We start from the raw sequence: 25,609 nt of genomic DNA, 5'->3' as shown, positions 1-25,609 counted from the left end.
AATGACCTATATCTGATATATTTATTGTTATGGAGATATGGAATGACCTATATCGTGATATATATCGATATGGAGATATGAATTGACCTATAGCTGGATATATATATATCGTTATGGAGATATGAAATGACCTTAATGAGTTTTATAAATGTAAACGCAGGGACACAATGTTCCTTCACGTTTCATTGGCTTCAGGATGAGTCGACCAATCAGGAGAGTTGTTGTTCAGCTGCGACCAATAGCAGCAGCTGTTGTTGCCTCTCTTGGTGGGAAGGGCAGGTTGTTGCAGCTGTTAGAGTTGATTTCACTCCACGTTGTGGATTAAACATTGTGTCGGTAAACACACAGTGCTGATAGCAGGAGTGTGCAGCTGTGTGGATGGGAGGAAACAGCCAGAGTCACCTCTCTGGGGAGGATGGAGAAGGTGGAGGAGTTCACTTTGTGAAGGGCATTCGGGTGAGTGAAAGCTCCGGGAGGGAAATGCATGGAGGGAAGTAATCAAACTAAAATGTTTTTAGTGCAGACTTTTTTTTTTTTTTTAATGGAGAGACTGTGGCTGCAGAGTGCATGACTGTTCATATTTCATTTTGCAATCCTGGCTGATGTTTAATTCTCTAGTTCTGTGATATGTGATCAATAAGTATTGATCAGCCCTCATGTTTGTTGTGACTCTGCACAAAGTCAGCTGTTCGTCTTCACTGCTGTTGGTGTTAAATATAGAAAGAACATAGTCGGTTGTCACGTGGACCACACTAAAAAAAAACATACTTATGACATCTGCATTTATCAAATATATCATGAATATAACTGCAATTATTATGTTTTTCTAAATCCTTAAAGAACATAAACAATATAATTTAAAGGAGTTTAAAGTCTGTGAATGAACTCTTTAACAATCCTCGAGTTATTTTTAGACAATTATCAGTCCTTGACCTCTGTCAGTGACCTCACCAACATTAAGGACCAAGTAGCCAAAACATGTCCTTTTACTGACAACTATAAATAATAACAATAATCTGAGGTGGTTCATAGAATAATACAGTTGTGATTATGATTTCCTAATGTTGAAATAGATAATAATGTATTTATTTCATCATATCAGGCTGTTAAACTGTTCTTTTCTTCAGCAGATGGAGTTGTAGATGTCCAGGTTTATTTGATTGTATTAGTTTATTTGACAGGGACTATACTTGTAAGCATTGCTACATTTAGATTAAATTAAACCCGTTGCAATGTATATTCGACTTCTAGCCGAAGCTAATTTGCAGTCTTTGTTCCTGGTTAGGCTAAAACACATATACACTCTATCTGTTTCTGTTTTTCTGAGCACTTTAAGGGCTTCTCATTCAGGTTTGCTCAAAAAGTTGAAAGTTTATTCTTTCTAGGTTTCTAGGGGTCAAGAATGAACCTTCAATCTAAAATGTTTTCTTGTAATTGTGAAAAAATGTTATCAACTCAAAAGAACATTAATTTGATCAGGCTGCAATCAATGCTAGAGCCAAGGAGGTTGAAGTGATTGTGAGAAATGTCTACAAGGAAAGGAAGACACCCAAACTAAGTAGGGCTGCACAGTTAATCGAAATGTTATCGAAATCGCAATATGGCCTACTGCAATTTTCAAATCGCAGGAGGCGCAATATTTGTTAAAGTTGAAATACTGTATGTGTCAAAATACCATTTTTGATTAAATATTGTCATTCTGCAGAGATGTCCTGGCCTACACATCATATTCTACAGATCTTTGTTTGGTACAGATCCCCTCACACCAAAAAGATCACACCATAATCATTTGAATATGTCTTTCAATGAAAATGAGAATAAAGATGTAAAAAATTATCATTCCCTATCATATCGCAATATCAGTCAAAATAATCACAATTAGATATTTTTTCAAAATCGTTCAGCCCTAAAACTAACCATATAATGTGCTGTCAGACCTGTGTGGTCCTCCTCCTCCTAAAGTAAAAATACAAAAGTAGAAACTGGACAGAAACAATGCTGCAAAAACAGGATTTTCAGACTCATTACATTGAAATCAACATATAGGCTGGTCACATCTCAGGCTGCTGAGGTCAGAAGGAGAGAAAGAGGCTGGATGCACTTGAAAGAAGAACACATTAGAATAAGAAGAGATGCTAATTAAGTCCATATTATTAATAATAATATTTCTCTTGTTTCTCCTCAGCTGTCAGATAAAGTGATCCACCGGATGAAAGAGTCTTCAAAGGTCGTTCCTCCGCCCTCCCAGAATGGATGTCCTTACTCGCCTCAAACACAACCACCCACTCCAGTTCCCGCCCCATCTGTCGAACACTTAATACCTCTTCTGACACCTCCTCCTCCATTCATCCCATCTCCACCTCCTCCTCAGGAAGCCCCATCCACACCTCCATCAGTGGAACCTGTAAAACTCATCCCTCCTCCTCCTGTAAAGTTTCACTCCCTGCCTCCTACCTCTGCATCCCCGACTCCACCTGTAGAGCCAAAAACTCCACCTCTAACCGACCGTGTTGTCCCAGCCACTCCTCCACCTCCATCTACACCTTCTCCACAAGTAGAAGCACCTGCATCACCTCCTCCTCCTGCTGTAGTGGAGCCAGTAGTCCTACCTCCTGTTGAATCCTTCATCCCACCTCATGTAGAGCCAGAAATCCTGTCTACACCGCCGATAGCAGAACACGTTGTCCTACCTCCACCTGTAGAATCAGCTCAACCTTTAGCTTCACCTCTGCCCTCTGAAACACCTCCAGCTATTATTGAACCTGTTGTCCTGTCTACGCCACCAGTGAAAATGGTTCAACCTCCACCCACTGTTGAAGCTACACCAGTTGAAACAATAACACCACCTTGTCCTGCTGCTTCAGTTCCAGTTGAAGCTGTAGTTTCACATCCGCAAGTGGAGACGACTCTTGTTGAGCCTGTAGTCCCACCGGCTGCAGTTGAAAAAGAAGTGCCACAAGTCCGGGTTTCAGCTGTCGATCCACCGTCTCCATGTGAACTGGTTCCACCCTCACCTGCTCCAGAGCCGGTGGCGGCACCCTCACCTCCTCCAGAGCCGGTGGCGGCACCCTCACCTCCTCCAGAGCCGGTTGCAACACCATCACCTCCTCCAGAGCCAGTGGCGGCACCCTCACCTCCTCCAGAGCCGGTGGCGGCACCCTCACCTCCTCCAGAGCCGGTGGCCGCACCCTCACCTCCTCCAGAGCCGGTGGCGGCACCCTCACCTCCTCCAGAGCCGGTGGCCGCACCCTCACCTCCTCCAGAGCCGGTGGCGGCACCCTCACCTCCTCCAGAGCCGGTGGCGGCACCTTCACCTCCTCCAGAGCCGGTTGCAACACCATCACCTCCTCCAGAGCCGGTGGCGGCACCCTCACCTCCTCCAGAGCCGGTGGCAGCACCCTCACCTGCTCCAGTGCCGGTGGCGGCACCCTCACCTGCTCCAGAGCCGGTGGCGGCACCCTCTCCTCCTCCAGAGCCGGTGGCGGCACCCTCACCTGCTCCAGAGCCGGTGGCGGCACCCTCAACTCCTCTAGAGCCGGTGGCGGCACCCTCTCCTCCTCCAGAGCCGGTGGCGGCACCCTCTCCTCCTCCAGAGCCGGTTGCGGCACCCTCACCTGCTCCAGAGCCGGTGGCGGCACCCTCTCCTCCTCCAGAGCCGGTTGCGGCACCCTCTCCTCCTCCAGAGCCGGTGGCGGCACCCTCTCCTCCTCCAGAGCCGGTGGCGGCAGCGTCTCCTCCTCCAGAGCCGGTGGCGGCACCCTCACCTCCTCCAGAGCCGGTGGCGGCACCCTCTCCTCCTCCAGAGCCGGTTGCGGCACCCTCTCCTCCTCCAGAGCCGGTGGCGGCACCCTCTCCTCCTCCAGAGCCGGTGGCGGCACCCTCTCCTCCTCCAGAGCCGGTGGCGGCAGCGTCTCCTCCTCCAGAGCCGGTGGCGGCACCCTCACCTCCTCCAGAGCCGGTGGCGGCACCATCTCCTCCTCCAGAGCCGGTGGCGGCACCCCCTCCTCCTCCAGAGCTCACTTTTGAAGAGCCCTTGCTGCCCTCTCGCTGTGTGGAGCTGGCCATCGTACCCACTGATGCACCTCTAAGCGAACCCCTTGTGGAGCCTCTGATACCGCCTCCACTTGCTCCAGCTCCGCCTGCTGAGGAGCCCACCATGACCCCGTCTCTGCCCCCTGTTATTGAGGACGAAGTACCTGCTGTCACCACAGCGCCACCACCTGCAGCAGGTGAACTGATCACCACCTTGATGATGATGATGATTGTAGCAGCAGTTTGAAATAAATCAACTAAACATCTGATGCTTTATTTTCTAATGTGTTTGCTTACAGCTTCACCCGTTCCTCCTGAAGTGGTGGAGGAAGAGATGAGGCAGAAGATCAAAGCGAAGCTGCAGCTAAGTCTGGAGGAGGAGATCGACCAGAGGAGGCAGGAGCTGCAGCGACAGTAAGGATTTTTTTTTTACCTTAAGTAAAGTAAGATGCTCGATATAAATAGTAAAGCTGAAACAGTTAGTCATTGAATTCTATAGAGGATTGATTAATCATTTAATTTAGAATGAAAATTCACTTGTTCAGACTTTTAAAATCTAGTGTTGCACGTTATACCGATACTAGAAAGGTATCACAATACCCTGCTGTTAAATACCCCATTTTATTAGTACAGCTACTTTAAGAACAACTGTGTTTTAATGAGAGTCGTAGGCTTTTCCCTATGAGTTGCGTTTCCACCGTTTTCTTATATTTCATTGGATATAATTATCGATTATTTGAGAAAATAATGAGCAGAATAACCGAGACTAACAATGATCATTAGTTGCAGCCTTAATATGTTGTTTAATACATGAATATGAACGTAGTTAAAAAGAATAAAGTAGAACAAAATATAATGACAAAAGGTACAAAATGCAATTGTGGGTGCAACATATGAATGAAGGGTATCAGATGTTATATTTCAAATGACAAGCAGTTGATAATCTGCACAGAAAGGTGCAGCTATGTTACAAATCCTAAACATAGAAATATAAAGTATGAGTGGGAAAAGAAAAATTATAAAACGACATGAACTGTAACGCTGCAACTAACGATTGTTTTCAGTATCAGTTAACAGCCCAAATACTTTAGTCGATTGATTGATTGACTGTTTAGTGAATGAAATGTCAGTAAATGACCCAATTATATTCAGTTTATAGTGATATATAAAGCAGGAAATCTTCACATTTGAGAAGCTGGAGCCAACTATTTTTTGGAAATCAGAATGGCAGTTGATGAAATTTCTGTCTATCAACTAATCGACTTATCATTCACTGTAATGAAATGTACGAAGAACGCATCACTGTAAGTATATAAAGTACTAAAGTGTGATGTGTGTGCAGGCTGGAGGAGATGAGGGCTCTGGCTCAAGCAGAGGCCCAGGCAGCCGCTCAGGCTCAGGTGGAGCATCAGGTGAGGAAGACGCTGGAGACGGAGAAGGCGGCGTACATGGAGAACCTGACGGACTCCATCATGAAGGAGCGAATGAAGACTGAAGACGAGAGGCTCATGGTGCAGCTTTACGTAAGCAAGACAAAAACACGATCTGTACATGTGTCAGGATCGCTCTTGTAAATATGAAAATCTTTCCTCTTACTTTGCTTCTTCTTTTTCTTTCTGGCCCTCTTGTGTTGTTTCAGCGGATGGAGCTGAAGGTAAGACGGGAGAGAATTTATACGAGCATGACTCACTTTCTTTTTCACTTTCATTCTGCTCTAATCACATTTCAAATGGCCGCTCCGTTTCGTTGCTCTTTGTGTCTTATGAGACAAAAAAATAATTTAGAACCGTGTGGAAGTTCTGTGCATATGCAAAATATAAAACAATAAAGTGTTGTATTGGCATGAATATGAATATGGTTTCAGAGGCGGGATGATGTCATTATAAATATGTTAAACTCACACAGGCTCATCAGCTGGAGGAGAGGGAGAAACAGTTGAGGAAGCGAGACGCTCTTTACAGGGAACATGTCGCAAAACTTGAAGCAAAGGTGAGAAACATTTTGAGTATTCCTCATCCGTACATCTCATTTAAGTTTTAAGTTACACTAAAGCCCCTGAAAACTTAATTAAATCCCAGGTTTTTCTTGATAACATTAAATATTTATGACTCAAAGAGCAATGTGAAAGAGAATCTACAGAGAATTATGGTGCCTTCAAACGGGGTCGTGTTTACCGTGTTCACGAGAAGAGTCCATATGAACGCCCCCCTCTTGTCGTATTCACGACCTCGTAAGCGGAACGTTTCTGAAAGCTCCGAGTTCACGACTTGTGACGTGTTAATTGACGTCAGAAATGGCGGAGGCCTTGTAAGTTAATATATTGTAATTTTTGATCTTATATTGTTTTTCTTGATAATTTTATAATATGTCTGAGGAAAACGTTGATATTCCCAATGGCCTCATCGTTTTCCTCTGTCATTATGCCTTTGTATTTCCTGCATTATGTTACCCACAGGCTTCTAGACGCCGACAGTAACGTTAATATTGCTGTTGCTTAGCAACGGTGTTCTCACGACTTAATCACTTGAACGTCAAGTATATTGTGTTCACGACTTCCCATGTTGTAAACACGAGCTCACAAGTTTCATTTGAAGGCACCATTAGCACCTGAATCTGCAGCTCCTCTCGACTTTACAGAGCTTCATATTGAGTTTCAGCTCATTGTTTAGTGGTCCAGTTACAACTTTACTGTTTTGGTTCACTCTCACTGCTCTCATAGGCTGCGGCTGTATAGTCTTTTTGTTTGCTTAGGGAGGTTCCTAACTGAGTGAAATGACCTGGAAGTATCTAAGTGGCAGCCATGATAAGAGCTGGTTGAATTCTCTAAATGCTTAGGATAGGTGTGTCGATGCTTCCTTTCTTATCTCAATTCAACAACAATTCCTTGCGGCCACAACATTTAAAGCGATGCACCTTTCGGTAGCCTATATTTCTTTTTTTATTTCAATTCCAACCTTGGTAATGAAGTAATATTTTTCACCGGGTTGTCCACATTTAGAATAAGTGTTACAGCAGCGAGGGGGATAGTACAATAACAAGAAGCATCAGTTAATAGGCAAGATAGGCCTATAATATATAATGAAACAGTAAAAAAAAAAAAGCGAAATATAATAAGTAAACAGGCTGAACGGTTGAATTCACATTATTGCACGTAGGAAACATTGATATTGAACAGTTTAATTGATATTGCATAAATGAATTGTCAGTTTTGGTATGTGCGTTCTACTGGAGCAGTGTTGATGGTAAAGTGTGACAGCAGCAGGAAGGAAGGACCTGTTTTCAATCGATGTCAAGGTAAAGTGGTTTGTAAAAGACATTGGAGTGAATTTTTGGGACTTTCCGACCACAGCCATAGTGTCGTTATGAGCCGCAGCAGGCAGATGTTTTCAGAGTAGTATTTATATATTTTACCTTGATGGTAACTTGGTGTTTTTACCTCTTTTAACAGTGTACTGAGTTTTACAAAGTGACTGCTGAGAGCTTCCAGAAGGGCAAAGAAGAGACTCACAACCGTTTTGCGTAAGTTTCATACGTATATTATTAATACAATAAACACCACCGTGTTTGTATAAATGCAAAAATTATATGCAAAAGTGCCTTTATTAATAACCTAGTCTTAATAATATGCAAACATTTTTACAGTTCATGGGGTTGAGTTAGTAAGGTTGCACTGACACATGGTACAAAGACAAAAGGACTTGACATTCATTACAAAGAAGTTTATACTGAGATAATAAATTTGTTTGATTGTTTCACAAATATTGTGGTGCTCCTAACTATATTTGCATGTCTCTCTCAGGCGTTTTAATATCCAGCCGGTGTGCGGTGACTTGCAGAGTCAGATATTAAAATGCTACAAGGAGAACACAGGAAAGACGCTGTCCTGCTCCAGTATCGCCTCGGCCTACATGCAGTGTGTGGACAACGCCAAGAAGGTATGACTCTACATACAGTATAAACATTTACTGCTTTCACTCTTCACTACCTGTTGCTAACGTTGATTTATTGTTGGTGACATTTCTACAGAATAAATCGAGCACTGGAGGTTAATGAAGATGACAACATCTGACAGCTTTAAAGAAAAGTTGATGGACAGGAGTCAACAAACAGATGAGTCACAGGAGAATCATCTGAAGCCTTTACGTACATCTGGAAGAAGTGCCGCATACCCAGCCCAGTAGTCTGTTCTTACTGGTAATGCCATGTTTTCAACCTCTCTGGTTATTGGGATCACGTTAAAACCAATTGTGCCACAACAATAACGGATGGGTCAAATAATTTTAAGTGGTCGTCTTTGTAAAAGAGGCAAAACACACAACAAAAAATGAGAAACGTATAACTTGTAAGGTTGAAGTATGAGATATATATACGAAATGAGATGCTGGTAAATCATCATGTATGTGTGCCTTGAAGTTATGAAAGCTAATTATCAGATTGCAGATGCATGAAAGAGCTGTTTAATGAGTGTGAATCAACAAAGACCTGTACGTGTTTGTACTGTACATAAATTATTTTGGGGGTTATTTCTGGTGCAAACCGACAATTTAAATCATCACAATAAAGTTTGTTGTGGAATCACATAATGGCTTTTATATTGTGCAGTTTGAGAAAATATTGGTAGGTGGTTGCTGCCCTCTGGTGGAGGTTGATTAAATGAAAGAGTGCACTGTTTAGTAAAAACAAACAGTTCAGTATAGGCTGGAATTAAACCATATGTTATTAATCTATGGTTAAAGAATTGAAAAAATTATAATTATAAAAACTTTCTGTTCTGTTGGGACATTTGTTTTTTGTAAAACCAAAGTCATGTAGTACACAGAGGTGAATTATCTTCTCTTTAAAAGATTAACTTTGTAGTTAAACAACTTTAAAAGTAAAATACACAGTCTGCATTCTTCCTCATTTCATAATTCAGACGAAGCACTGAACCGTTACTTTATTTTCCATCATTTACAGAAGTTGTGGAGCTTATTTCAAAATAATTGTGTTTATTAGAAATCTCCGTAGTACTCCTTTTAATATTCCCTCGTTGATTTGATTTTATTCAGTCGTAAAACAATATATCCAAAACATAAAACACATTTAATAGATGTGAGATGTATTGTATATGTGAAGACAAAACTATATATATATACTGTATATAACAAATCATCATGGATGGTAAAACAGAAGCCAGAACACCTCAGAAAACAAAATAACAATCCGCTAAATCCTTAGAGAAATAATATGGCTGTCTGTTTGAGTGATCGACATGCATTGATGCATGTAATACATCATTTCCTTTTAGTATAAAACAGGTAAGTATGTTGATTTTTTTTGTGACTGTAAAATCAATATACTAAGACAATTAATAGCATATACTGTATACTAGTGGTGCAGAAGTTCAACAAGCCCACGGTTCAGTTTGTGTTGCATATAAGGGAAAAGAAAAACAAAACCATTTCCAGTGTGTTTGAACTCTAAAATATATAAATAGATTGACTGATAGTAATGAATGATATTTTTATATTATATGAAGCCAAAACACTGATTTTATACATGAAATAAGACGGTACTTAATGGTCAAGTAGGCCTACGTTCAGATAATTGATCTCTCTTAGCAGGCCTGTTTTTAATAGCGGTGCAACGGTTCAACAAGCCCACAGTTTTTGTGCGTCACTGAATGGTTTGTTTTTTTACGGCTGGGTTATGCATCCCTATTGTATACAATTAGTAGTATGGAACTGGCTCTTCCTGCTCTGAACATACGTATGATTAATCACTTGAGAGTTGCTCTTAAATGTCACTCTTACACTTTGCTTTAAGTAGGAGTATAAATGTGTCTTATTCCTCACTGTCAAACACTGCAGGAGCTCAACATCAGATAGGACGCTCTGATAACAACGTCACCAGTAGAGGTCCCTCCACCTGCAGCTACAGGCTTCTGATCATAACCTTTCCTTCCTCATCTGTCATTGGCTCAAAGAAGGAAGGCATTCCCTGTTGTTAGAGTCAATTATACCAAGTAGAAACTACTACTACTACTACTACTACTATTACTGGTTAAGTTCAGTGACTTCCATGTGCTTGTAAATTAGAGTCTTGGCAGCAGCAGTAAAAGATTGTGTCTCAATAAATGGTAGAAGTATTCACATGTGTACGCAGCAATCCTACACTATACAAAATATTCCATTAGAAGTACGTCTGGCAAGTCTGGCAAAATGTAACTTGAGCAAAACTAGAGAAGTATTGGCAACAAAATAAACTTAAAGGAACAGTGTGTAACATTTCGGGGGATCTATTAGCAGAAATGGAATATAATATTCATAACTATGTTGAATAAAATAATTTTTTTTGGTTAGCTTAGAATGAGCCCTTCATATCTACATAGGGAGCAGGTCCTCTTAACGGAGTCCTCTATGTTGCTCCTCCATGTTTCTACAGTAGCCCGGAACAGATAAACTAAACACTGGCTCTAGAGAGAGACTTTAATGTTTTTACGTTACCTGAAGGTCACCATAGTTCTCTGACACCTTGTGAAACTGCGGTAACATGAGCCGCAGAGTGCAAAACCGTGGTACCACCAGCTGACCTCCGTTGCTCCTAAAGTAGTGTTATTATGGTGAGGATGGCCTCTGAGCGAGGTGAACAGCGTTATCACGGTTTTGCACTCAGCGGCTCACGTTACCACAGTCTTGGAAAGGGAGGAGAGAGCGGAGGGGTACTCAGTTGTTTGCAATTTGCAACCACACCACTAGATGTTGCCAAATCCTACACACTGCACCTTTAAGCAACTTATAGTATCAAAAGTACTCATTATGCTGAATGACCCCTTGTGTGTTATATTATTGGATAATTCATATTAATGCATAATAACAAGTTACCAATACTTAAATGTTGTATTTGTTCGAGGTCTAATTTTAACTGCTTTATATATTTTTAGAAAGTTTAATCTTTATCTTATTGCATAAAGTGGTCACATGTGTCATAGGTCACAATATTTACCTCTGAAATATAGATGAGTAGAAGCATAAAACGGCATAAAATGGAAATACTTGCAAGTAAAGTACAAGTGAAACTGTGGTAAGTTACATTTCAACATGAGTTTTCTTACCCAATCTTGTGTCTTTCTGCTCCTAATTTCAGTTAAACCACAGTGCAGCTAAATTGAGGACTTGCGTGTCTGTAAACATGTGAGTGTTTGTCTCATCTAATTTTAGGTGCACCGTGTCCTGGTCAATATGAAGAGGAAGTGAGTGTTTGCATGTACGTGTGGCTGTGCGTGGGTGCAGACATCCAGAGAGAGATGTTGGGTTAAACTCCAATTTACATGCAAGAGATTCAAACGATGACATCGCTCTTTATGTAGGTTGAGAGAGTTCTACAGCAATGGAAACTTCCTCAATAAATTGACTATTGAATGGTTGTCAAGCTAAAAATGAGACTGTTCTGTTAGTTCCCTAAATGTTTACATTTTAGAGGTAAAGTTGCATGTGTCTGTCAAAACTATGAGTTTTAACCTTCTTATTCCGGTCTTGCTGCATTCAGTCGGCTCGCTCTGTTGCTTTGACCTCACAAATTTAGTAGTTTGTCAAAGCTTCAAATTTACAAATCTAATTTATATAATCAGATATTGTTACCACTTTGTTTCATGTCAATGCCTTCACTAAGGACTTCCACAAATAGTGATGGATGGGAGCAGACGTTAAAGTGTTTATTTTACCCGAGCAGCTTACATGGCCAGTAAAGTAAAACAGAGGTGAAGCTGTGGTCTGCAGACCAGACCTGGCGTCATGTTCTTTCATTGGAGGAAGCAGCGGCCAAACTCACCAGTGTTTATCTGTGGCTTTTTGTGTTCATGCACAAGAGTGGTGTGTGTTAAACATTAGGTAACTGCATTTGAGTACACGCATGCCTTTTGAAAATAACGCTACTCTAAATGTATCTGTGTTTTTGTATGTGTTTGATCCATTTTTACTATTAAATGAAGTACAAACATCGACTGCAATAAAATGCAAAAGTGGAAAAGTGGACCTTTGTGCGCTCTGTTCTCCCAGCTACTCGAGAGACACAGTATTTGTTGGTGGTGATGGGTTATAGCAAGGGCAGCTGTATTTTCTCATTTCACATGATTCATGGATTGATCACTGACTGGTTGGTTGATTAATTCATTATTTGATTCTAAGTTGGACTATATATCAATATTTCTTCGTGTCAGATATTCATGGTTCCCACAAGAAGTAATAAGTCATTGTTTTGGTTTTACGTGCTCAACTTTACTGTTCTAGTTCCTCAGTAAACATTGTAAACATGAGTTTATGGTCTCAATCGCTAGTTTCAAGTCTTGTACAATACAGCATGATGTTCATTTAGTAAATTATGGTCCCATTTAGAGTCAAATAGACCATAAAGCAGGGTATGCTTTATGTCCGCACTTGTCTTAACAGTGTGTTTTCAGTTCATGAAGGTTCATTAGAACTTTTTTGGTCGCCTAAAAATGTCTTATGCAACATTCGGTTGTGCTTAGCTCCACCCTCTCGTGTCACTTCTGATTGCAAAAAAACAAGATGACAACGGCCAACTTGCTGAACTCGAGGCTTCAAAACGGCAGTCCACAAACCAATGGGTGATGTCACGGTGACTACGTCCACTTCTTATACACAGTCTGCTCCAAATGAATGCTGATGTTACTCTGTGTGTGCTGGATGTGTAAATAGGGGACAGGTTGCAAACATGTTCACCATTTACTTGTGTGTAGCCTAGAGTATATTTAAATGCTGTGCTTACAGTTTATCGCTGCCTCCAAGTGGCCAAAACCAATCACTGAATGCAGGTTTAATAATAACTAATATTCTCAGGTTCTGGCTACTCTGTTTCTTTATGTGGTCGTCCTGCTGTCTGTCCTCATTGCTGAATATTGTCACATCCATGGTCATGGGGCATATCACAGACAGGATCATCTGACCCTCCAGATTGCAGTCAACTCTCCATTTGCACGGGCTATGTCATCCATCAGGTGAGTGAACACAGGAGGTGACTCTCACAAATTTCCTCTCCTCAAACATCATGTCGTTGAAGGGATTCTGGGTGTTAGCCAGGACCTGTATGTCAATCTGCTCCTGGTGGACTGAAGTCACCAACAGTAACTGGCTGCTGAGGCCTCCTCCTCCTCCTCCTCCTCTCTGCACCAGCTGTTAGTGCTGAGGTCGTGTTCAGTTGGGAAGTTGAGCTGAATTGGCGCACCTTTAACCTTTTCCTTGCACCACATTTGGTCAAACTAGCCACAAGTCAGAGCAGACGACCTGAGGTTTAACACTTCTATCTTGATGATCCTTCGCTTTGACCATACATGGTAACCACCTTTGAGTTTACCAAAACAAAGAAAATACATTTTCCTAGTGTTAATTTGTCTTATATTGAAGTTATTTTTATGATGCAACATCACACAAAGAGTAAAATGTAAAATGTGCAGACTGTGCAGAGGATAATATACCCGACAGTTTCATTCATGTGGACTGCTGACATGTAAACAAGCTTTAAAAGACTGCTTTCTTCTCTTTCAGTAAGAAATTCCTCAGAAGCAAAATCTGTCAGATTTGAATGACACCTTTTTTTTGCATCTGAGTGAGCACAGTGCTTTCAATCAATAGGACCTTAACATTGTGAATTCTCATAGTTGTTGTAGCATTAATAAGGAACTATAAGCCCTCACTGTGCAGCAAGTTTTTACTGGGAACAATTGTGAAACTGCCTCAGTGTTGGATAAAACACATTCAATGATAGTGATTACAGAAACAGATACATGTACCACATGTTTTGGGCAGATGTCCTTGAGATGTTCTCTGATACACATCGCTTTGTGAGATCTCTCAGCGCATTGTGCAAGTAAAAAGATAGAAAGTGTAGCATTTAGATGTCTCTGAAGGACGTAGGTCTTTGGAATTGGAAGGTGAGTGAATGTAAGTTGATAAAAAAATATATTTAGAAGGACGAAATAAAATAAAAACAACAAGAAAAGGAGGCGTGTAGGTGCCCAGACTCATCCCACAGAGAAAAGCCCGTCACTGTAACCTTATCACCCACTCAGTGTTTTGAAAAATACCACAAAATAACTCACATTACACTTAGATAAAGAATACTGGCTGGCATCACATCACAACGTATCATCAGTTGCATGTTACAAAATGAAGGGCACATTGCTCCTTTGAGGGAAACTACTCATCTCTTTGTGTGGGAGGTGTGCATATGGCTTTGCTGAAACAATAAAATAATGCTATGAAGCTGCAGGACTGCATGTTCCTCATGTTAATCATAACTTTGGATACTAAAACATAAAGATCCTCTTCACAGTGTCACCGGTACTGTACTGTATGTATCGTATGCAGTTTCATAAGCTACTTTTCAAAGGCATTGAGTTTGTCGTTATGCAATCCTGTCCTTTCTTCAGTGGTGCTATAGTGATTGTTACCAAGGACGCATCTGAAGCCTTGCAGACTACTTGTGTAGGGTTGTTACATAACGCTGCTTGTTTTTTTCTGTGTATTTCTCTTGTCACCTTGTAGCCTGCTGAACCCGAGGGAGAGTGTGACATCTGATGAGATATTACCATAATAATCCCGCAGGGCACAGGTCATACACACAGTAGGTGCAACAAAATCCACTTGTAATGCACCACGCACCAGTATCTTTATTGCAACCTGCAATGTTTATAGGATAAATTTACAGCGTTTATTCCCGATATTACATCTATTTTTCCCCTAAAAACTCTCCTTACCCTTCTTCTCTAACAATGTACCAACATCCTGTGTTCATTCGTCCTGTCTTTGTGCAGTTTGTCTGCTCCAGTGGCAACCGTCCTTCACCCTTCACCCACACCTCTCAGTCCTTTTCACACCACTCTCATGTTTGTACGCTAAATATGAAGCTACAACCAGCAGCCAGTTTATCTTTGCTTAGCAATGGAATGGGTGTAAAAACAACAAGTGGTTGTTTTACCAGGCGGGTTGTGCCACAGGGTTATTTCTTAACTAGGTGCAGTTACTTCCTGGAGTCTCTTGCTGGTCGCCTGGCAACCTCACTGTGACGTGAGACATGGAAGACTCAAACCACAACTTGTTATCTGTGTACTTTATGGTTTAAACAAACAAGACATATCGTGTGAATCAGTGAGCTTTAGAGGTGCTGGACTTTGTCACCTTTGGACGGAGCCAGGCTAGCTGTTTCCCTCTGTTTCCAGTCTTTGTGCTAAGCTAAGCTAACCAGCCACTGGCTGTAGCTGCATATTTAATTTAACGGTGGCCTGTTTGCACAAAAAGGCATATAAATGACACAATAATGTGCAAGGCCTTTAGCGTGCAATAAGAACACCTTTCTTGCATTTGGCGTGTCATTTGTGCGCCATGTAGTGCACTGCACTGACTTCAATTTAAATGCATCCACTTGAATATGCTACACTCGGAGATAGTAATGTAGAATAAAACGCAAGAAAGGCCGCTCCTGGTGGGCAGGAGGGGAGGTGGATGAGTCCAACAAACACACGACTTTTAAAGGACCAGTGTGTAACATTTCAGGGGATCTATTGGCAGAAATGGATTATAATATTAATAAGTATGTTTTCTTACGTGTATAATTACCTGATAATAAGAATCGTTGTGTTTTCGTTAACTTAGAATGAGTCGTTTATATCTACATAAGGAGCGGGTCCTCTTCACGGAGTCCGTCATGTTGCACCACCATGTTTCTACAGTAGCCCAGAACGGACAAACCAAACTTTGTCAACTTTTCCTGCTTGGGCTGGAGTCGCTAACATTATTCGCTGCCGTCGCCGCCACTCTCTCTCTTGCTTCACCACTCACTTCCCATGTACACACTCTCTACGCACTGGCTCTGCTCCAAATTACCTACACTACTCTTATGACAACTGACTCTAGAGTGGGACGTTCACGTTTTTGCATCGGCCACCGTAGCTCTCCAACACACTTAGCACACGGTAGAGGCTTCAGTTGGTTGCAATCTCCTCACCTCACCGCTAGATACCACCAGATCCTACCCACTGGACCTTTAACCAGGAGACCAGTGTTTTGTTTTGTAAGTCACGTTAGTGATTTTTGTCACATGTTTTTTAGTGACGTGTGTTTCCTATACTTCTGTTACGTTGTTTCTGTACGTATTTTACTTAGTTTACATACTTACAACCATGACATTTTTCCTAAACTTAACTAAGTGGTTTTGTTGCTTCAACCTAACTGCGGACGTTATACAAATTACAAACGAAAAAAGCCTAAAATGTGTCCTCATAACACGCAGAATGTCCTTGTAATGTTGCTCTATTTATACGCCTTCTCATGAAACTGGGTTAAACGGACAGATACTAGAGTGGTATCAATCTTCTTATCTAACTCACTGCCAGAATGTGAATAAGCGCATTTCTCCAAATGTCAAACTATTCCTTTAACACCACTCTTCAACTTCTGCTTCATGTTCCCCCAACAAGTACAAAAGTCAACACCCACCAAGGCTGTCAGGAAATCTTGATGTAGCTTTAAGTTCAGCGCAGACTGTGAAGTTAAACTGAGCTTTTGACAGTTCAGCAGTCTCGATATAGCTGTACGCTGGTTGTCAGAGTTACACAAACAGAGAGAGAGAGAAGAAGAAGGAGGTGCATCAGAGCGAAGAGAGGAGAGATATTTTCAGTCTCTCTGAGTCTTTATAGCAGAGTGTCTTCTGGTAAGGATGGTCAGGATGTTGGGTGGCGGGCGGAGGCCGGCTGGGGACATTTAGAGAGACATTCCTGTCAATGCTGCGGTTGTGGATTCACACACAGCTGGACAGATGCATTAAAGTGAAAGAGAAGGGTGGGAGGTCAGAGGAGGAGACGGTAGTAGCAGGTGCACACAGCGCTGGAGGAGGATGCTGGCAGAAGGATCAAAGTGTAGATGTTGTAGTGATGATGAGGAGGGGTTTTTCGGGGGTGAGAAGTTGATGTGACTCAGCCCTCACAGCCACTTCCTTTGGCATCTTCAGGATGGACAGATGAAAGGAGGAGAGGGAGCAACTCATCGTGTGGTCAGCTGACTCACCATATAGGAACGGATACTGGGAGAGGAAGCACGTGTAGGGTGGTGTGTGATGGGTGATGGGCTTATGCATGCATGTGTATGAGTGCCTTTGGTGTTTGACAGAGGCACAATTATTCCATTTCCCGTCACACCAGAGGAATGCAGGGTGAGATTCCTGCTCTGTGAGTCGTGCCCTCTCACCTGCCTTCACCATGCGGATACTATTTCACCCTTCCCTTTCCCCCTTCGGCCCGGGAATTCCCCAGTTTGTACTCATGGAGGAAGTTACCGAGTTTGTTTAAGTCATGTTGTTCTGGCAATAATCGGAGACAAGTTGCGGCTACGTTCCTGTTTTCTCTGCACACAATTTATTGTTCGAATCTAAAGGTCAGGAGTCTAATCCAGTCATAAATGAGGGGAAACTAGGAAACATGCTACTAATCTCACATCATTTCAGAGCATGGAGGAAATAAATCATGGCGTGTAAATCGAGTAAATGGCTTGTTTGAGTTGGCAAGAGAGAAGATGCTTTGTCATGCTGGGTGTGTAATGTTTGTTTGTGACGCGAGAGATTTTATTTCCTGTATGAATAATTATCTTATAGTGTTTCTAAGGCTTATAAAACATTAACATCTTCACTGTTTTACATCCTCATAACTTACTGTAAATATAGATATTAATACAGGGCGGTCTATATATGTACGTGCGTGCATGCGTGTGTGCGTGTGTGCGTGTGTGTGTATGTGTGTGTGTGACTCACAGTTACAATAATGACTCTGGCAGAGCCATTGGATGAACAGCTCACACTGACTGTAAAGAGCAGAGAGAGGAGAGAGAGGAGAGAGAGGAGAGGGGGTTGTGCTCTCTCTGGCATCTCCATCTCATAACTCCTCTGTCATTCAGTGTGTTCACACACACACACAGAAACACACATTCATACAGCTTGAAGACAACCATGAGGACTACAACATCCACAGTTAATACAGTCGGAGGGTGAAAAATGTCTCCAGGAAGGAAATAATGCATCGTGTGGTAGGTGACGGATCAATTGCAACAGGTTAGTGTTTGTGTTTATCACTGTGTGCTCATGTATGTGCTCATTTATTTGAGTTATTCTGAAGACAAAGATGCTGCTTCTTCTGTTTCACAACTTGTGTTAGATTTAATTTTATGGGGTGTTAACAGAAAGTGACGTGGCAGTTTTACTTTCTATTTTTGAACCACAGTCAGTCACCTGTAGCCATGCGGAGGGACTGATTGCTATCATGTCTTGAAAAACTTGTTTGGCTGTGAAGGCATTTTTCTTGAGTATACACTTACAACTCTGCCAGGAACAAGATGAAGATTGTGTTGATGGTGGGAGGAAATGAATCAGCTAGAGTTCCAGGAGGAGATCCAGCATGGAGGTTTATTCTCTGAGTTACTATCTCAAATGATTTAACACAAAGTATTAGATGTCCTTCTGTCTCTTCTCAGAGAAACACTTTCTCTCAGTCTGCACTCAGAAAGATGTGATGCCACTTGGTGAGTCTGTGAGATTGATTTTCAAGGCTAAACATCCTTCCTTTATCCTATCCTGTTTGTCTGTACAGCACTTTCTGTCTTTATTCTGCTCTCTTGCTCTCATATCTAAGTCTTGCATGTGTGAGTCCTACATTGGTGCAGGTATATATAGCTACAGTATAGCCTATATTAACTGCAAACCTCATTCTGTCATTTAAATCCTGCGTGTGATGAAGTCTCTCTTTGTCTGCACCGTCATTGATCTCAGGCAAGGCGACAAAGGTCCAGACTAATTACCGACAGACTAGCAGGTCTCTAAAATCCCCTGGTTGCTCATCCTCCAACATCAAATACGATGACATTTATTTCCATATTTTGATAAAAAATAATTCTGCTTCTCTTACATACTTGTCTTCATACATAACCATCACCACACCGAGAGACAGATGTATGATTTCATGAACTGTCCACCGCTGACTCTTCAAGATGAAAAAGCCCAGGAAATATTTTCTATGACTCATCTGTCACAAGGTTGAGTGCTTTAAGTAAAGTTGTTGTGTTGGCACATGACGCACATCTCAGCTTAAGAGTTGACATCATAAACAGTAAGTGGACAAGAAGGTGGATTGACTAATCAGTTACAGTTAAAGGCAGTTGGGGACGGGTCTCCTCCATGTGGCCAAATGTCCAGAAGCCTTACTGGGTTTCTAATCCTAACATCGTCCTGTAGATTCACACTTCTGTTAAATCAATAGTTAGAGATTTTAGGAAATATGCTGATTCACTTTCTTCTCGAGAGATTGATGAGAAGATTGATATCATTGTCAACAGAGTCAGGCTAGCTGTTTCCCTCTGTTTCCAGTCTTTATGCTAAGCTAAGCTAACTTGCCAGGCTGTTCTTATACACCGTTCGTAGCTATAGCTGCAAAAAGTAATGCACTTAAATTCGTATATATATACCACGGAGTCAATTTGTATGTAATCCAAGCAATCGTGAACCAGGAAGTATAAAGAGCATCAAACGCTGCATTAGGGAGGAGTTTGGGATGGGTGGGTCAAAAAACACCAGACTTTTGCCCAGGAGACTGTAGTTTGTGAAACCAGAAGTTAACGTTGATTTATTTGTCACGTAACTTTGGTACTTAAGTTACGGCACTTCCGGAGTTATTTTAACCCAAATCACGGCCTTTTCCTAAACCTAACTAAGTAGGGTTTTTCACACAGTTACACATTCACTCCTGGAAGCTGCCCAGTACAACCACAGTCTGATCTGCTGGCCACTGAGCAGCTCCACTGGAGCGGTTGGGGTTAAGGGTCTTGCTCAAGGGCACATCATTGGTGGTAATTAGGGAGGGTCAAGCGCTGCTTTTTCACTTTCCCCACTCAGATTTATCCTGCGGTCTGGGGGATTCAACCGGCGACCTTCCGGTCACAAGTTCGCTTCTCTAACCTTTAGGCCACCACTGCCCAATATCAAAATTGTGTTGCCTTAACCTAACAAAGTTGTTTCTTGTGAAGATGAAAGTTTATTTTGAAAAGCCTGTAGGCCTATGCATAATTTAACAAGCGGAAATTGACACGTGTTGCCGGACATTTGTAGGAAAATGCACGAAAAATGAGGAGCAACTTTTCGTATCTCATATTTCGATATTGTACAAACGTGGAATTGGCTGCTGGCCATAGCTTCATATTTAACGGACAGATATGAGAGCGGTATCTAACTTTTTATGTAACTCTCAGTAAGAAAGCAAATAAGTGTATTTCCCAAAATGTTGAACTACTCCTTTAACCTGAAGGAAGCAGGACCTCTTTGATGATGCTAATATGTGTCTGCATGTCACATGAGCTAAAAAAAGACTTTTCATTGGGAGTAAATCATGAGAACGATCCATCGGTATTTCTTCTGCTTTAAGCTAAAAGTTAAAGTGCTGTCCTGGACGGTAAATGCTTCAAATAATTGGTTTAAGTCACCCAAAGGTGACTCGTGTTCCCCTCACCTGCTGAATTGATCAAATTCATCAGTCAATACTTCAGAAACCTAAATGTCAGTTCTGCTTTGCTTGGGTCAACAAGCCTCCGTGTTCATGTCATGATGAATAGGAAAACCTTTCCTATTGTTCATGTCATGATGAATAGGAAACCTTTCCTCTAGATTCACTCCTTCCCCCGTCCTCATCTCGCTGCCTCGCGAGCACATGATTGCACATATTCATGGGGTTATACCTTCCGCCATTAAGGATAATTGCTCTGCTTGCCCTAGGCATGAACTCACTTAAGCATGCTGAGGAGCATTCGGTCCAATAGGAACATGAAGCTGCAGCGAGATACACACCATCTTCAGGACGAGCCCAGAGGAACGATACGTCACAAACATCATCTTCCTCCTCCATGACTCTCCACTGTCTTCTTCTGACTCACTCCTGCTCTGAATTCTTGCACGCTCGATGACTCCAGACAAAAATATTGGGAGTGATGAGAGATAAATGGATGATACAGTGTCTTTGGATGCCTCCCAGGGCCTCTCTCATTTAGCTGTGGCTCAGTCATCGTCCCAGTTTGGTGACGCAGAGCATTTACCATCAAACCCAGAGGAGGGCAGAATTTAATTTCCTTTCACTCATCCAGGATGGTGTAGCGAAGATTGCTCCGCGACAAACCTTCTCCTTGAATTGAAACATGATTTATCCTCCATCTTCTTGTCTCTGCATGTAGTTTTTATATATATTTATTCAGATGGGATTCGGCCCATGCATGGTGGGAAGAAAGAGGAAGAGGAGGTGTGATGAACAGTGTGTCATATGATAAACCTTCACCTCCTTCAGCTCCTGTTCAAATGAAGCCATCTGGGAGCAAACATGAGTCACAGCATTATTATTAGACCCGCTAGACCCGATCCCTTTATGTTGCACATTTAATGTCAACAGTATTTCTATAGCTCAAGTCTGATTATTCAACCATGATGCTTGTTTTGAATGCACTTGTCGCTTCTCTTCCTGCTGTTGTTTTCTGTCACATTTAAACTTTTTCATATTAAGGCTGTAATTTATATACGTCACCAACATCATAACACCTTTTTTGACCTTATAGGCTAACCTGAATGGAGGATTTGACCTTGTGAGATGATTCTTGATACACCGCCCTGACATGATAAAGGCAGCATGGAGGTGTCCACCCTGCTTCTGCATCAACTCATACTCAGTTTTCCCTTTTCTCCAGCGACTTCTTCTCTTAAAGGAATGTCTTGACATTTTGGGAAACGCACTTGTTTGTTTGTTTTCCGAGAGTGAGAGGGGAGGATCGATCCCTCTCTATTTTCTGTCTGTTAAACATGAAGCTACAGCCGGTTAGCTTAGCTTTGCATAAAGACTGGATACACATACTTGAGACCTCAAAATAGGGAGGATTTCAAAACCAAATAAATGACCAAATAAATCAAATCAATTTGAGTTTCAGAGACTTTGTTTCCTGTGTTATGGTGACTTTTAAAGAATGAAAATAACAAAATAATAAGTACACTGCAACAGCATTTTTATCATAAATAGGCCTACTTTTAATCCATTATTTTCATCCAAAGTTAAGGCTAGCTGTTTCCCCCTGCTGGCCATGGCTTCATTACAGTCCAATGAGTATATTTCCCAAAAATGTCAAACTATTCCTTCAAAAACACCCTGACCGATAGTAAAATATCATCTCAATCAAAAATGTTTTTCCCCAGAAGTATCCTGATGTACAACACCACGTCAGTCTGTAACTTTATATGATTGTTTTTACTATAATGTTTGTGTGTGTGTTGAGTTTGGTCTGTTTAGGTGGAGTACCAGGAGACACGCGGGGGTTTCCTCTACAAAAATATCCCCTTTGAACTTCATGAGGTTCACCTTAAAATTTCCCTCGCCACTGGGTCACTGGTTTGGCTCTGGCTTTCAATGTAACCACACCCTCTGCCGTTCGTTTGTAGAACGGGCCGTCGTGCAGCGAGAGGAGCAAACACAGGACTCTTCAAAACACCACTTTGACCTACATCTGCATCCAATCAGCAGCACGAGGCTTAGCGGACCGTATTACACAATATCAAAGATCTCTGTTTCTGAATCCAACATGTCTTGTATTGCATTGCTTGTCTCACGTCTATAAAATCGGAAGACTGCACTCAGAAACTGATTTCATTTGGTGACGTAGATGTTTGTACCCAGTCTCTAGCACCATATGAAATCAGTGTTCTGGGAGGTGGACCATCAGCATGTACAGACATGTACATGAATACACTGAAATATGAGATGTTTTTATAATGCCAGCCAAAAACAAAGTAGGTCACATTTGTATAAATTACTGTTCATTCACTAACTGGTTACAGCTGCTGTCCTGCTTCTTGTTAAATCTTTTTCTTCCCTCTGAAGCATACTTTTATCATGAATCCACTTTCATTCATGAATTTTGAACCCATTAGCTTTGTTGTTTAAAGGCGTAATAAACAGGATTTTCCTAAAAAACAATGTATACAAAAATAATCCCTCTTATTGTACAGTAATAGTGTGTGGCGGTGTGTGTATCTGCAGAGACCCTGCCCTCTGCCTGTATTTCCTTTATAAAAAAGTAGCGACCAGGTTCCAGATTGTAAGCATGCATACAAGAGGAAGCTATGAAAATGGTGAACTCAGTGCCAAAAAAACACAAATATAGTGAGGTGAAAAGCCAAGCCGATGAAGCTCGTACCAAAACAAGAGTGAATCCTACTTATTGTGCCTTTAATGCATTTTGGATATTTAAGCTAAACTACAGTATGTAACAGTGGCCATAACTGCCAATTAAGAGGTGATAGTAAATGCAAAAACTTTGTGTAACAGAAGCAACAATACACAACAATATCTAGCTAAAGTTTGCTAACATTAGTCACTGCAGACCAAGTAAGCTACGGTGTTGTTTGTTGTTATTATTGTTATTACCTTCAACTTTTCATTTATAAGACGAAGGACGAGGTCTTTCAAAAACTACATAGTCTCACTTAAAAGGCCTATTTTCTGACTGAAGTCTGGTGCCAACTACTGGCACGCTTTTCATCCCATTATTAAATTCTCTCTATATAGTATTGTTTTTTTTCCAACTGATTCAGAAATGTACTATTTAGATTTTAACTATATACAGTTTTGAGGCAATCAAATGTTACTGTGAATATATTTATAAAATACTGAAATTAACTTGTATTTTGTGGTAATAAAATTGTAAAATTAGGCTACATGTTGGTGTTTTTTGTGTCCTTAATAAATCTCACAGCATCTGTCATAGATAAAACATTCACAATAAAGCTTTTCAGTGCAGCTACCAACATGTCCTCGGTTAAACTCCTCTGTACTCTGTCAACTGGAGATAACTGCTTTGTGAGCACTCAAGGTTTTCTGGCTTCAGCTGAGACCAATTGAATGGCTGGATTTGATCCATCTGCCTCACTTAGCCAGACTCAGTTGTTGGAAAAAATGTAAAAAATCCCATCACCTCTTTAATGGTTTTAATGGTCTCGATCTTGGAAGGTCCATTTAGTAGCTGCTTTTGAGCTTTTGATCACACAATCTGAGTCCATGTTGGTTTATTCATTATAAACAACTGAAACTCCAGAGCAGCTACTGAATGGCCTTTGTGGTAAGAAAGTTTTGTCAAATATCTACTGCTTCCAAGTTCAAGAATGAATGCTGAATGCTCAAAAAAGAAATATAAAGGACAACTGGGCAAACATTTGCTGAGGAAGATTGTCTGATACAATTGAAAGCTCCAAAACAGCTACTAAATGTTGTCAAATATGTCCATGTGTGTTTGTGGGATTGTTGTCTCATTCAACTGCATACTACTACATGTTGCATGGTTTCTGTACTGTAACTACATGTCTTATCTTGTCCATAAAGCAGCCCTTTCAAAATGCCCTGACTTCATAAAGATGCTATACAGCAGTGATGTCAGGCATCGTATTTCATGTGACTGACAGGTATGTTGATTAAAGGGGAATGGATGGCCACACTGAGGCGATGATGTGCTCATGAAGGACAGAGCTGTAGGGTCCGAGGAGCTCACATGCGTCCTGTTTGACTGATGGTCAGGTCGTCCTATAGAGGGGACGGTCAAACAAGCTCACTGAGTATCTACAAGATCTAATTCTGATCCTTATATGGAGGTAACAAAAATGTTAATTGCACATCACCAGTCTTATGTTATTTTGATGACAAGTCAAGAAATTTGGAGGGAATTAATGACATCATATTGTTTTCATCCAGTATTTGAAATTGTACATGCATTGCCTTTATACTGTTAAGCGAGAGGAATGGGTCCTTAAAGAAGCAGTCACACCTGTTGCAGTTTCGTCTCAAGCACACACATATCCTGTTTCTCCAGTTGTTAAAAATGTGGTTTTGTTGCCTACCTCCGCACCTGTGGGAGTTCCTTCAGATTGCTCAGGAGCTGCTGCTCCTAAGGGTGAAATTTTCCAGGATGATGGTTGTAGAGTGACTGATGGCAAACTTCCAATTAAGATGTTTTTCCCTTGCTATGGCGGGCCTCAGGATGAGAAAGATCCTTTGGTGTATTTGCAAAGATGCAGTGACTTCCTGTCTCTGAAACCACTTACCCATGGTGAGATCCTAGCGACCATGAGAAGTGTATTGCATGGTTCTGCACGTGATTGGTGGGAGACTGTTAGGGAGAAAATCCATTCATGGGAGGAATTTCAGAGAGCTTTCCTATCATCTTTTCTTCCCGAGGACTATGTTGATGTTCTGGAAGAACAGATTCGAACCAGGGTGCAAGGAAGAAATGAGTCACTACGAGACTTTGTTTTCTCCTTTCAAGCACTTATCAAACGTTGGCACTCTTCGGCCACAGATGATGAGATTTTAAAAAGAATATTGAAGGCTATGAATCCCTTTCTGGCATGTCAGCTCCGTGGTCGGGTTACCTCAATAGATGAGATGATCCGCATTGGGAGTCAAATAGAAGTAGATTATGAAAACCAGAAAAGGTACAGGAGAACTCTGAACAAATCTCACAAAGCTAAT

The 25,609-nt window shown here is 41.5% G+C and overlaps 2 protein-coding genes across 2 annotated transcripts; both read left to right on the top strand.

Annotated features, from left to right (window-relative positions):
* Positions 1-236: 236 nt before the first annotated feature.
* Positions 237-3,808, top strand: LOC119486681 (vegetative cell wall protein gp1-like; the record flags this gene model as incomplete). The annotated part of the gene is made up of 3 exons (XM_037766975.1): positions 237-456; positions 2,186-3,764; positions 3,804-3,808. Coding segments are annotated over exons 1-3 (1,662 nt in total), but the record flags the coding sequence as incomplete, so codon positions are not given.
* Positions 3,809-3,841: 33 nt separating this feature from the next.
* On the top strand, positions 3,842-8,614 carry LOC119487142 (MICOS complex subunit Mic19-like). Its single transcript, XM_037767804.1, has 8 exons — positions 3,842-4,229; positions 4,332-4,446; positions 5,375-5,555; positions 5,672-5,686; positions 5,938-6,021; positions 7,481-7,551; positions 7,832-7,967; positions 8,059-8,614. The coding sequence occupies exons 1-8, from the start codon at positions 4,157-4,159 to the stop codon at positions 8,080-8,082; spliced, it is 699 nt and encodes a 232-aa protein (XP_037623732.1). The 5' UTR covers positions 3,842-4,156; the 3' UTR covers positions 8,083-8,614.
* The last annotated feature ends 16,995 nt before the right edge of the window (positions 8,615-25,609 follow it).

This window comes from Sebastes umbrosus, chromosome 4, assembly GCF_015220745.1.
Source record: "Sebastes umbrosus isolate fSebUmb1 chromosome 4, fSebUmb1.pri, whole genome shotgun sequence".
NCBI classification, from domain to species: domain Eukaryota; kingdom Metazoa; phylum Chordata; class Actinopteri; order Perciformes; family Sebastidae; genus Sebastes; species Sebastes umbrosus.
This window is presented reverse-complemented; position numbering and strand designations above follow the sequence as displayed.